Here is a 14293-nt window from a genome sequence, read left to right as displayed (position 1 = left end):
ATAGTGTACTATTCCTGCAGAATCACATGACTCGCTCCTGGTTTTTCTTAGACATGTTGGCCTAGTTTCGAATTCTGTTTGAATAAATGGTAATTCGAGAGTCTGCCGTATGAAAGTGCTCGTCTGCTGTGAAATCTCTCATCATGTCTCTACAGACAAGTCAGCCTTTCTGACAGATGAATTTTTATGACTTCTCCAGTTGTTATGAAGCAATTTCATTCACGTTACATATTTTGTATAGATTCTCATATTTTGGATTGTCAGGAAAATGCTAAATATTTTGTACTAAAAACATGAGAAATGCACACAATTTACAGACCAAATTCAGGTTTTAATTCATTTAAGAGCAACACATGACATCAGAGACAAAGGAAAGAAATAATTCACAAACAATAGTCAATATAAAATAGATTGTCTTAAACTAAATAATAAAACAGAACCAGCAATAATCAACCATTAATAAGTTAATAACACATTACATTACACACAATCATACAGTCTGTTTTGAGATTGTTAGCTTCACAGACAGCATTTAAAGGGCTGTACAAAACTGATTATGCACAACATATGTACGTCCAGACTTGAGTAACAAAAGGAAGATCGTGGAGGTCCACCACATCGGACATATAACATATAAGAGTGCTACTAAACCAGACAACAGTAACAAATTCATATCAAGATGATGGTCGGTAAAATGTCTCATATGTTGAACTAAAACTATAGCCGTGAAAAAGCCATTAGTAATGCTACAGTGAGAAAACTTCCTTATTTTCACTTTGTTTACACTCTTTTTCTCTCTCGGCTTCTCTTGAGTGGTTTTCGGACATGTAGCCCAGCTTAACTGACTGGTCTGTTGCTAAGCAACGGTGTTGAATTGGTGATTAGTGCATGTAGCATGAAGTGATGCAGGTCAAAACTCCCAAGTTGGTTGAGATGAGCCAGAGTGAGAATTCGTAAAGTAAATTATATAGTAATTTTCAGAGGCGCAGTTAAAGGGAGAGCTCACCCATGAAATGTCTGTCATCATTTACTCTCCCTTCACTTGTTCCAAATCTGCTTGATTTGAACACAAACAAATATTCTAAAGAATGTTGGAAAGCAGCAGCCATTGACTTCCATAGATTTTGGATGGATGTCAATGGCTGCTGTTTTCCAACATTTGTCTAAATATCTTGTGTTCAACAGAAGAAAGAAATCAATAAAAGTTTAGAATATCTTAAGTTGAGTGAATGGTGAGAAAAAGTTCATGTTTGGGTGAGGTATCCCTTTAGGGCTGGGCTAGTTTATATGTACAGTCTCTTCACAAAACTATCTAGAAACGACAGCATGTTCATTTCCCAATGTAATGCAGCTTAAATTAAATTCTTTTTCCTCTCGTGATACGTCAGTCCAAGAATTGTGATGATATTGCAGCCATATATTTAATCAAAGGAGACATTAGCATGTAATTTACAGACTAATACAGAGGAGTGCAGTCAATTATTCTCCATTTTGTGGTCAGATTCAGAGTCTTTTCAGTTCATTTTTACTTGGCCATTTATAAGCCTAAAGTCAGGATTTAGTTGTTTGTACGCATTACACAACCAATGGTTGTGGGATTTCAGCCAGAGATTAGCAGAGTGAGGTTTATGATGAGAGGAGAGTGCTCTGTGCCAATGATCCAAACAAATACATCAGAGTCACTGATATTCTGATGCAGTCTAATACCCAGCACATAGACTAATCAATAGCTTATCCGCATGATGCAAAATCAGCTCTTTATTATTACTGAGAATTAGGCATTGAGGTCAGAATTTAAGATCACTGCTCACTGTTTTCTCACTTATGCAACGTTGATCAGTTCTGGTGGACAGCAGTGTCCCTAGTAATCCCTCATGACCTTCCAAGCCCATCTCTAAAATTACTTCAGCGAAAGATCTTGCTTTCTAAAAAAAAAAAAAAAAAAACCTGGAACATCTGGAAGGTTTTTTTTTTTTTGTAGCAATACCTACTTCCTATACTGAGAAATGGCCCGGCCACTGCTGGGCTTCTCCTCATCAGCTGAGATTTATCACCCATTCTCTAGGGGCATAAAGAGCTACAATAAAGAAAGAGAGAGAGAGGGAGAAAGAGAGAGAGAATGAAAGAGTGTGTCAGCATGTCCAATACATCTGGATTGTACAAATGTGATTGGATGCTTCATCTAGCAGACTTATAACACTGTCTGCCATTTTCAGGAGGACATCAAATCTTGTTTTGGCTCCTCCCCTCCTTCATGCCTGCATGACATCTAACAAATTGCTTCATCCCAGTTTAGTGCCAGAGATTTCATCAAGAACTCTTCTCTTTCAATACAGAATTTTGCTTTGCAACTATCGCCAACCTGAAAACAGCCATCGACTCGCTTTCCAATCACATCCACATTCCCTAAAGTGCGTACTGTGAAACAGAAACACATCCTCTTCCATTATTAAATATTAAATTACGTTCACAACTCAACCCACATTCCCACTTATTCCCACTAACAAATAAGACTACGCACAAAAATGTCCAACAGTGTCCAATACACACTGCATGTCCTCCTTTAGTTTGATTGATTGATTGACAGTTCATATGAAGCCATATGCTGGTAAAGGGAAACCAATCAATACGTTAGCGATAGGATGTGTAACCTTAAACAATGGCGGCAGCTCTCTGTCGTAGGGATGAGTGTGTTTGCAGGTGGGGTGTTTCAGAATGGAAGAAGAACAACATAAGTGTAGAGAGAGGGAGGGGTCATGAAAGGTCATGACCTCCCCACCTCTCGACCCCGCCCCAACCAACCCTCTCGAAGAGCGGAAACGCATTTTAATAGAGTTAGAGCGGCGCATGTGGGGCTCACATGATGGTACAGCTCTTGGTTCTCTCCTTGCTGAAGGAGGAGGTCAGGAGCTCAGCCTTGCTGGGCAGATGGAGGAGGCGTTTGGAGAGCCGGCGAGTGGGGCTTTGCTTTATGGGCGGCTGCAGTTTGTTTAGGCACGTGAGCGATGCTGAGCGAAACACACTGTGGATGCTTTTCTCCGATGTGAACGCAGAGCACTCCAGGTACACTTCTGCTCCTACCTGCTTCGCCAACAGGGTGCCCTGTAAGGAAATAGGAGTGTGAAATGCAGAAAAAAAGAGATGAGAAGTCTAGTTTGCAAAGGGGGAGGTGTGTGAGCGACTGACCTGCTCATGGGAGATGGGTGTCAGTCTCTGATTGGACAGCTCCATCAGTGTGCAAACATCTGTACGCAGGTCCGTCTTGCAGCCCACAAGGATTATTCGAGTGCTGGGACAGAAATCCATGATTTCTGCTTTCCACTGCAATGAGAGAGCTGTTAATGTAGTGGTCAAACCATTTTCTTCTTGTTACTACTTGAAGCAACACAATGTCGTGTAGTTTACTCAAAACTGAAAACTGTATACTTTCAGAAATGTTGTTTTTGTCTTTATACAATAAAAGTCACTTTAAATATGCACTGATGTATCATTAGCAGGTATTTATCTGAATATTTGGTGGATTTAAATCTATACCCAAATTGAGAAAGGCAGATATGACTATATAGATTAGTAATTAACAGCTGTATGTAAGGTATAATGCAATTTTTTTTCTCTAGATAAAATAATTAAAGCATCCCTATTTTAAAAAAGTTTATAATTTGGTCGTGGGATCCCCCAGCATCAGGTTTACAAGATCAAAAAACACATCCATTGTTTTATAATATGCATTAATTTTTACAACACTTGTACAATGACTACCAAACGAGTCGCTCAATGAAACAAGCTTGCTTTTGTCGAGTGGTTGGTCAACCTGTTAATGTTTTATGTTGATTTCAACATGAAATTACTTGGCATTCATTTTAAAACCATCTCATGAAAATAACTTGAAGTCTTTCTTTCGAGAGACAACAATTGGGCACTTTCAGATTTAAAATTTTGGAGGATGTTTTCATTCACTTAGAGCTGTGGTACACATGATGATTTATCACATTAGAGGCAGTTTATTTAGGGACAAAATTGTATCTATATATAATATAACTTGTCAATAATAATAATAATAATAATAATAATGCATGTTCAATGGATTCCATCTATGTTTAATAAAAAATGTCAGACTAATATCTGTTTTAATAACTTTCAAAGAACATTTAATAAGATTTTTAGCTAAAACTTAGTCCTTGGTGATTCAAAAAATGAATATAAACAAATGTATTGCTTTCATAAAAAAACACTAAATAAATGCCTATATTAATATTTTTGACAATACATTGAGTTTTTATTTACCAAATAATAAAACCTCAATATATCATTAGAATCAGTGTCTATTAGTTTTGTTTTTGCCTGTGTATGTTTTATTTGGACTCTCAAAATACTCGTAGATATTGACTTATATTTAAAGAACCACCAAAAACTATATTTCAACTGAAATGTTTCTTTAATGCTCTAGTGAAAAAAAGGTCAGCTACAATTTGAGTGAAATGCAGTTTTTTTTTTACACTTTTTTTAATGTGGACATTCTCTTTAACTGAGTATTCAGAATTCGTAAAATGAACTTCACCTTTTTCAGAGAGCTTTCGACAGTGTCAGGCCGACTTATATCGAAGCAGAGCAGCACAGCATCCGCATCGCTGTAGCAGAGAGGCCTGACATTATCATAATACGGTGAACCTGCAGAAGCAAACACATGACAAACATCAATAATGCAAACTTAACATCAAATAACATGATCATACTTTTGAGCCATAACTCAATATGGAATACAAAGTGTTATGGGGGATTGCAAATATCGTAAATGGCAAAATATATGGCGGTTCTCCTAATAGGTGTGCATGTGTGTGGGCGAATCTCGGAGATTCCTTTATTGACAGAATGAGTTGCCGAGGAGGTCTTGTCCCCCACACACTGCAAACCTCATCTCAATCCGTAACTACAGCAACGGCATTGAAGGATGTGCACATAAACACTCATACTATGGCTCTGTGTGGACGAAAAATAAAGCAAGTCCATTAAAGGCACATTTCACCCAATAGTCATGTGTTTGTGCCTATTAGAGTATCGATCCTCAGCTCAGATGCTGGGTGTTGTGTTGTGTGAGCCTCTCATGGGTCACGTATTACTGCTGTATATGTAGACAGTGACTCAGTTTGCTAGTTTAGATGGGGAATATATGGCAGAATGAAAAGAGAGATGTGACAAGACAAAACAATGAAGAGGCGGGCAATCCGCATATCACTGTCTGTTCACTTCGCTAGACAATACAGATCTCAATACTCAAGCCATAATTTTGATTGCTAATTAAGTGTCTTTATGTCTGTGTGGGTAATATAGTTAGCTTGCAAACTATTTGTATTTTATTTTATTGGAAAATACATCATGCATTTAAATGATCATTAGGTTAACATGCTTTTATTATTGCTAAACAATAATCACTCATGTGAAATATAAATAAGATAAATAAGTGAATTAATAAGGCAATATCGGTACCTAATCACTTTGATGTTGTCATTCAATGGGTGACACTGGTGTAACAGAAATTGCATTACAATGAATGACAAAACAAATTTATTGCAGACTTTAAGTTGGACTCCTATAATAAACTATATTTGTGTATTAGAATAATTGTAAATTTATAAAATAATATGAAAGTATGTAAATTTATATTCATATTATTTTTGCCTCTCACTTAAGGACGTACATATGTTGCCTGTTTATTTTAGTACAATAGAAAAAAAATAAAAATAAGTCTTTTAGCATCAAAACATTTTTTTATGTATTTTATGCTTGTGTTTTAAGATCCATGTGTGGACTATTATACTGAACTATGCATATGTACATTTCATTTGGTACATTTTCACATCATTAACATAAACCAGATTTTATTCCAAAATACTTTTTGCATCACATTTTGCCATATGGGTGTAATAAAAATAGGAATGCACCAAATTGTTATTATTATTATTATTATTATTATTATTATTATATATTTTATTTTTCAGCAGGCATTTTAAATTTTTGGCTGAAAATATAAGGCTTCCAGACTTAGGGCATACTGACACATACTGAAGTGCGATTTTTTATTTTTTTTATTTTTTTTTTTCCTCCTCCCTTTCCCCCCAGACGGCCTGCACTCACACTGAATTTTGCCTTCCGAACCTGAGCATGCTTACGTCATCGATATTGCGACTGTTCTGTTTAACACTAAGAGAATCGCTCTTGCTCAGCACAGTGGACATTGCTTTAGTTGTATAGTTTTAGTCGTTTGGGATGCAGTGACACATATATCAAATATTTTGCTGAATAGATCAACAACTTTTGACGCTCATAAATTACCATAAGCTTCCTCGTACTGCAGGTATTAGGAGGTTTGCTAAAGGTGCAGCTAACGTGCATTGAGGGGTTTGCATTTTTAATAAACTATGACAGATTGTGTTCATTGAAATGTAAGAATGATTAATAAATTCATATGAAACAGTCCCTTAAAAGTGACGTCCCTTCAGTTCACTACAAGCTTACCACGCCAAGCCCAACCGAACTGTGCTCTAGCACACCTCTTTTAACCGGGCCAGGACCAGCCAACTGAACCAGAGCACTCACACTTGTCCAACGAACCAGGAATTGTGCCTGGGCACGGTTCGGATACCATAGTGTGAGTGTACCCAAAGCTTGCTTGTGTGCTGCAGTCAAAGTTCAAAATAGCTCAATATTTGGTTCACTATTAATACAATTATGTTATTTCATTGGCTTGTGAGTTTTCTTTTAATTAGTATAGTTTAAGTTACTAAGCTTTGAACTTAAAAACTCCTACAAAATTACATTTAAGTTATTTAAAAAAATAATAAAAGCTTTCTATTTTTAGCCAAGTGCATCCACAATTTTATAGTTTTAGTTTTACCACTGAATTATTCTTTCAGTACTTCGGTAGAAAATATAAATATAAATGCAAATAATCATCATTACTTTTTTATTTTTTAAAAACAAGTGTATTTAAATCATATCACGGCAACACTAGTTCACAACTCATGCTATTAACTACTGGCTTATTATCTGACTATTATTAAGATATTAACTGTTCAAAGATATAAAGTTAGAGCTTATTCTGCATCCTTAATCTTACCCTAAACCTAAACCCAACTTCTACCTCATAAACTATTAATAACAGGTAATTAGAAGTTTATTAAGCTAGTAGTGTTAGTTAAGGGTTTGTATATTCCATGAATTATGACCTAAACTGAAGTGTTACAGCCGATTTGAATGTTATCACTTGATTGAATGGCTGTTATCAGTGGTTATCAGCTAATAGATATGGGCTAGTACAGGCCTTCTGCACCTACTGGTAGACTCAGAAGGCTGCTTTCATCCATCCACATGGTTAATCATCTGTGAATTACATATGGCTGTGGCCGCAAGTTAGCGAGAATTATTTATATTATTTGTTAATAATATATTATTTATTTCCCAATAATTGTACTTTATTCTTGTCTACCCCTTCCCCAACCCTAAACCCAACCATCACAGTAATGTAAAAACAGATCTGGATCTGGAGTTTGTCTCTATTAGTACAGCTAATTAACCATATGGATTGATGATAACAGCCTTCTGAGCCTACCAGTAGGCGCAGAAAGCCCCTACTGGCCCATATCTATAAGCTAATAACCAGTGATATTGCCTTTTTAATGGAGTGATAACATTCGAACCGGGTGTTTGTTACCGAACATTATTACAATGAATTAAAATTATGCATCGATTTAAAACTAATTAGGTGTGTCATGCATCTACTTAGATGTCAAACTCAGTAGTAAGACCAATCTCTGGATCTGTTGTGCTAGAAGGTAACTGCTCTTGACACCTGACTTCAGCTAATGTTGTCCAATCAGATGATAAATACAGTATATTCCTCTTGAATCAGATGTGCTAGGGTAAGAGCTAGAGGAGAGGCATAAAGGAGATCCTGTCAAAGACTGAGTTGCTCATCTCCTCTTTGATCTGGAGAGTGTGTGAAGAGATGCCTGAAGCAGCCAGAGCCAGATGAGCAAATTCAATTAAAGCTGCTGTAATTAGTCCTGATTAGACTGTGTTTGTTCATGTATGCTGATGAGTATTTGTGCGGGGCTGCATCATTTACTCTGCCAGTGTTTCTCCTGTGCGTTGCCTTCTTACCTAGCTGTACACAATTAACAGAGACTAACTGGTCTTACTGGTCTTTTAGACGAGATGCTATTTCATGTACTTGTCCATTTTGAGATTTTGGGATTTTTTGGCATTTAATAACATCCAAAATGAACTTAAAGGAAAACTATGTTTTTTTTTTTCTTCAAATTTTTTGGCTCATTTTACAAGTCACTTAGAGTTGATAGTACAATTTTATCAGTTGTGAATCCATTTAGTGGAGTCTGGCATAGGTTCTTTAACTTAGCTTAGCCTAAATCATTGAATCAGATTAGACCATTAGCATCTTGCCTGAAAATGTAAAAAAAAATAGTTTTGATAATTTTTCGTTTCATTTTTATGAAGACCCACAGAAAATAGCAATAGGAAAATTATCAAAACTCACTTTCGAATTTTATTGAGTGAGATGCTAATGGTCAATCAATGATTTATGCTAAATGTGCTCTTGCCAGAGATCGAATGAATCGATTTAAAAAAATAGTAAAACTGTTTAAGTCTAGCTTAGTTGTAAATTGTCCTTTTAAGTGTTTCTTTTGTTGCCCTTTAATTTTTTGACTGTAGATTTAAATTAAATTAAATTAAATATTTAAGGACATTTTTACAAACTTATTCTGCACTGAGCTTTTAATCTTTATTTCAGCGGGACTTTCATACACCAAACTGCACAGTTTTATTCATATATATATAAAAATTTTCCTATTTATTAACAACATTTTATACTAGAAACTTTCTGGACAATTCTCAGATATATGGTTAGGTAAGGCAAAGTTTTTAAGCCTGTGTTCATCCATTGTTCAGATTTTTGAACTAGTAATGTATGTAAATGAATACATTTAATTAGAGACACTATACTATAATTTGCATATTTAAATATGACATTTTAGAACACTTGTCACCCCAACATTTTTTCAAGTCTTAAGACATAGTTCACCCAAAAATGGAAATGTACTCACTATTTTTCGAACCTTTTTGAGTTTCTATATTCTCTTTTGCACAAAACAAGATATTTTGAAGACAGCTAAAAAACAACCATTGACATTCATAACAGGAAAAACAATTCAATATTTCTTCAGAAAAAAAATTAAAAAATAAAAAAATAAAAAAATAAATATATATATATATATATATATATATATATATATATATATATATATATATATATATATATACATACATATAAAATCACTGTATTTTTTATATTTTTTCTTCATGCGAAAGTTGTATTTGTTTTATTGTAGAAATTCTACATTTAAAAATATATTTTAAGATCAAAATGATTAGCCCCGTTAAGCTATATTTTTTCGAATATCTATGGGACAAACCTTCATTATACAATTACCATAACTTGCATAATCAACCCAATTAACCTAGTTAAGCCTTTAAATGTCACTTTAAGTGTCTAGAAAATAAATTATTTTGTAAAATATTATTTATTGTCATAATGGCAAAGATAAAAGAAATCAGTTATTAGAAAGGAGTTATTAAAACTATTATGTTTATTTTAACAAATGTGTTGACATAAATCTTATTTTAATTAAACAGAAATTGGGGATAAAAAATAGAGGTGGTTTAAACAGAAGAAAGTGAAACAGGTTTGGAACAAGTGAAGCTTGAGTAAATGGTAGCAGAATGTTCAATTTTAGGTGAACTCTGCCTTGAACTGTGAACTGTGTAATTAATCAGCCAGGCAGATACGGAAATAACTTCTTTTTTTACCCTATTCACCTAGTTTTCCTTTAACAAGGGAACAGATGTTGAGCAGCTCTTTGCTCGAGTTAGATAAAATGTATTTTCCCCCTCCAGCAAGCCTTTTCACTATTGAGCTGAGTTGCTGCAGGTCAGTGTGACTGGTAAATTCCAACATGTTTTCCACATTCCATGATAAGACAGGAAATACCTTAAGACAGGAAGTCCTGTTGCTTTGCAGTTCATTCACAACCAGTTAAGTGTTTATTAGTAGTTTAGTATAAGTAGTTGTAATACTTGTTGTTATAATAATAATAATCAACATAATAATAGCACTAATATGAATTATACTATTATTAACTATTAATATTCAGAATTTTATTAAGCAAACTATCTCATAATCTTTTTTAAGGAAATGAAAATCTGATTATTCATTGCATAATTATATATATTGTGTCAAATATATTTGTTGTTAGGTAGATTAAAAGGCTTAATTACATCAAAAAAGTAAATAAATAAAAAATCCAATATCCAGGCACTCATTTAAGCAGTCAGCCATGACAACTAACAGATTCACATTCATCAGGCATCACTGAGTGATATGTTACACAACTTGCTACGCAACATGACCCTAAAAAACCCAGCTTTTAGACTTCACGGATATAAAAATATTACACTACAGCAAAGCTTAATCTGAGTTAAAATATCACTTATTAACAATGGCATTTGAGGAGAGCATGATGCACTTTATAAAAATAAACTACATTCAAAACAAAATCTAGTTTCTGTAAATGTAATGATACAGAATGACTGTGTCAAAAAATGGTTCACCTTAAATCACTTATTATTCCTCTGGGTTGTTTTGAACCTCTTTCATTTGAGTTTTCAACTGTTTTCTCTGTAATTTCTTTTAGAATAACATTTGTTTTTTTGCAGAAGAATGAAACATAAAAAATGAGTTTTCATTTTAAGGTGAACTGTTCATTTGAAAGAAAAGTTATTTTATGAATGTTGCAAACATGGAAACGTACATTGTTTTTTTTCTACGGAGGTCAGTGGCTATCAGTTTTAACTCTTTAATATATCGTAATTTGTGCTAAAAAAAAACTCAAGAAAACTCAGAGTTTGGTACCACTTGAGGTTAAATAAATGGTTAGTAAATTAAACGATCCTTATCAGAGACTTTTTCCAACTTAAAACTTCATGAATCGAGAAATGAAATAAAGAAATTAGACTATCAGAAGAACATTCCTTGTCTTTTTAGATAAGAATGAAAATGCTTCAGCTATCAGCCACAGCTTTCCGCATCCTAATCTTAACACTATCCTCCTAATCAGCTACACTTGTAAACACACAGACTAAACAATCCCTGATCAAATGCCTCTGTGGAAACTAATAGACAAAACCAAATTAACAGACAAAACCAAATTCACTGAAACAAGCAGTGATTGTGCTAATCTATCAGAAACTGCAATCTACGTCATCAAGAAGGGCTTTGCATGTCACTAAGAAACATTCCAAAGCACAGCAAAACCTTGTGCTGTCCTACACGAGCCTGATTATTCGACTCATCCAGAGGCAGACAGAAGGTGCAGGTGGCACATGGCCAGTGTCTGGCGCTTGAGGTTTGGTCTCAGGTGTTGCATCTGTCAGAGTCTTTCACCCACTTACTGCAGCTTCACATATGCCAGCTTCATTGCCTGACTCAGGTGTCTCTTCTGCAACATCTCACTGACCTACTGGCCCAATAACAGTCAACACAACTGCACACAAGCACATCCATGCCATTGGATTGCATTCTAGACAAATATTATTAAAAAACAAAGCATATCTGTTTTATTTATAGTATGTCATCTTTATTATAAACAAGCACCGGTGGTGGTGTGGAGAGACCCCCCTCATGATTGTGAAGCGCTTTGGGTGTATGGCCATACACATTAAATGCGCTATATAAATACACATTACATTACATTACATTACAAGCATCTTGATTTATAATCATTAACAGATGGAATAATGACCTGTACATTAGGGCGTACAACTTCTTTTCAGCAGGTTTCAGATGTATTTTTCTTATTTGTTTTTTAAATCGTGCCTTACAGTAAGTTTCCACTAATTTATTTACTAACATGAACTAATAATGATGAATACCTGCATTTATTAACTGCTTTATTAAAATCCAAAGTTGTGCTTTCTAACATTTCACTTTTAACAATTTCCTGTGATATTTACAGTAACATACTGGCAGCAGCTTGTCGGTAACACTGTAAATCAATTACAAATACTGTATTTTAGTACTCAAGTTACTGAAAAAATACTGTATTTACATTTACAGCACATTTACATTTATCTTGCAGCATATGCATTTACAGAATTGTATGTATATCTTTACTGTGAAATACACAGTAATTTTCACAATGTAGCTTTAAAATACAGTAACAAACCGCATAACTGTCCTACAGTAAAATACAGTTCATATTAGTTAAATATTGTGTAACTTACAAATATCGTCAACAGTGTAGTTATTCCACTGTCAATTGACAATAACTAACAATTGATGACTATTTTCATTACTAATGTTAATAAAGATGAATAAATAGTGTACTAAATGTATTGTTAATGGCTTGTATAGTGACTAACATTAACTAATGGAACCTTATTGTAAAGTGATAAGTCATAAAACTCAACATCAACAAAAGAGGTTTGATTGATAAAACCCAATTTTGGGTCAAATATGGAAATGCTTTTTTATTATAATATTTGTAACCCATTTTTTTTAAAGTACAGAACCACAACATAATTCGAAGCAAAGAAGTTTGTATAAAACAATTAGCAAAAATACAATTAACTGGTATCAACTATCTTTATTTTCAGTGAGAAGAGGAAACAATCCCCTAACAAATTACTAATGACATAATTTAATTAATTTAGTTATTTGGTTGTATATAGGGGCATTTGCAAAACATGCATACAACATATACACAAGTTAAAGTATAGAGAGTAGGGAGATTAAATTGACTGCCATTCGCAGTTCTTAGTGGTAGTGGGTGGAGCCACAGATCTCTTTTGAGATGCTTTTTATGCTGGTTTCTTGGTGAAATTTTGAATAGATCACAATGGATACTTCAGTTATTTTCTGCACAAATGTTTACTATTAAAAAACAATTAAAAAAACAGGTGAAAAAAGGCAAACTAAAGAGAAGCATGTTAACCCTAGTGTCTCATAACAACAGGTCTATTTTTAGATAATGTTTAATTCTGTTACAGTGATAAAGAATAAAGTATAGTTGTGTGAAATGTTAAACTTTACAGGAAAAAAATTTGGTAATATTGATTGTGCTAATATTACATTTTACTAAAAACCATACCAAACTGAGATTTTTATAAGCTTGCTTACATGTTCTATAGCTGTATTATTATTTAATATAATTGTATGCTTTATCAATTTAACTGGCTTTATTTATTTAATTAAACTGGTTGCTTCAATTTCACGCATAGGCAAACTTTTATTTTAATCAAATATTTAATCTGTTTTATTCATACACTGAGAGTAAATTTAGTTCCAAACAATATTGGAAACCACAGATTGTTTTATTATAGATCAAAAACAAAAATTAAAGTAAGCCATAAAAGCGTTGAGCCAGTAAATTAACCTATGATTAATATTCAGTTTAATTTAGAAAAATATACTTTAAAAAAATAGTTCAAATGTGTTAATGAGTTTAAACGATCTGTTATGTAAAGCGGCATCCAGCTGTTGGTCAGTCAGTGTGTCTTGTCTCTCACCTGACGTGTCCCATAAACTGAGCTCCACGCGCTGCTCCTCTAATTCCAGTCCAGCTGTGTAGTTCTCAAACACTGTCGGCACGTATGTCTGAGGGGGAGAAGCCAAATAAAACCTGTCAGTTAAACAATTGTAGCCTATAAATAAGCACTTCGTTTCAGTATGTTCTCTAATGTTAGATTTGTTCCAGCGTCAACACGTGCATGACAACCAACTCGCACGAGAAAGATACAGAGTATCCAACACGTGTAATGTATGAATACAGGGATATTAAACGCAGTTCATAATGTCACAGTAGGCTATATTGTTATATATAAGCAACATCAGTATCACAAATAAACACCAACAGCTGCTCAATAAATACGTTAGAGAAATAGAGAGAGGTGTCATACGTACCTCGGGATAACAGTCTTTGGCCAAGACTTGCAACATTGCAGTTTTCCCGCACTGCACGTCTCCTACTAAAACCAGTTTACAACGCATTACCAAAGGCTGGCTGATTCTCCTCTCCTTCATTGTTAATATGACGGTCCTGTGCGCGACGGCTCTCTCGTATGACGGCCCTGGGCAGTTTGTTCAGACCGCATTGGGGTTTGGACTAAATCTCCACGAAAGAGAGAAATACGGCACTGCGGCAATTTATACAGCTCTGTTATC

General features: G+C 34.4%; 1 protein-coding gene and 1 long non-coding RNA gene across 4 annotated transcripts in view; one reads left to right on the top strand and one right to left on the bottom strand.

Annotated features, from left to right (window-relative positions):
- The window catches only part of LOC141380475 (uncharacterized), a 156550-nt gene that overhangs the window by 24073 nt on the left and 118184 nt on the right, over window positions 1-14293 (top strand). The window lies entirely within an intron of this gene.
- Window positions 311-14252, bottom strand: rnd1a (Rho family GTPase 1a). Of its 2 annotated transcripts, XM_073938223.1 has the most exons (6): window positions 14033-14250; window positions 13639-13726; window positions 4559-4668; window positions 3187-3321; window positions 2861-3102; window positions 311-2077 (listed from the first exon to the last, which is right to left on the bottom strand). In XM_073938223.1, the coding sequence occupies exons 1-6, from the start codon at window positions 14150-14152 to the stop codon at window positions 2062-2064; spliced, it is 711 nt and encodes a 236-aa protein (XP_073794324.1). In that variant the 5' UTR covers window positions 14153-14250; the 3' UTR covers window positions 311-2061. The 2 variants fall into 2 exon arrangements, with proteins under 2 accessions (XP_073794324.1, NP_998019.3); NM_212854.3 differs by having other exon boundaries at window positions 311-3102; window positions 14033-14252.

This window comes from Danio rerio, chromosome 23, assembly GCF_049306965.1.
Source record: "Danio rerio strain Tuebingen ecotype United States chromosome 23, GRCz12tu, whole genome shotgun sequence".
Classification (NCBI taxonomy): Eukaryota; Metazoa; Chordata; class Actinopteri; order Cypriniformes; family Danionidae; genus Danio; species Danio rerio.
This window is presented reverse-complemented; position numbering and strand designations above follow the sequence as displayed.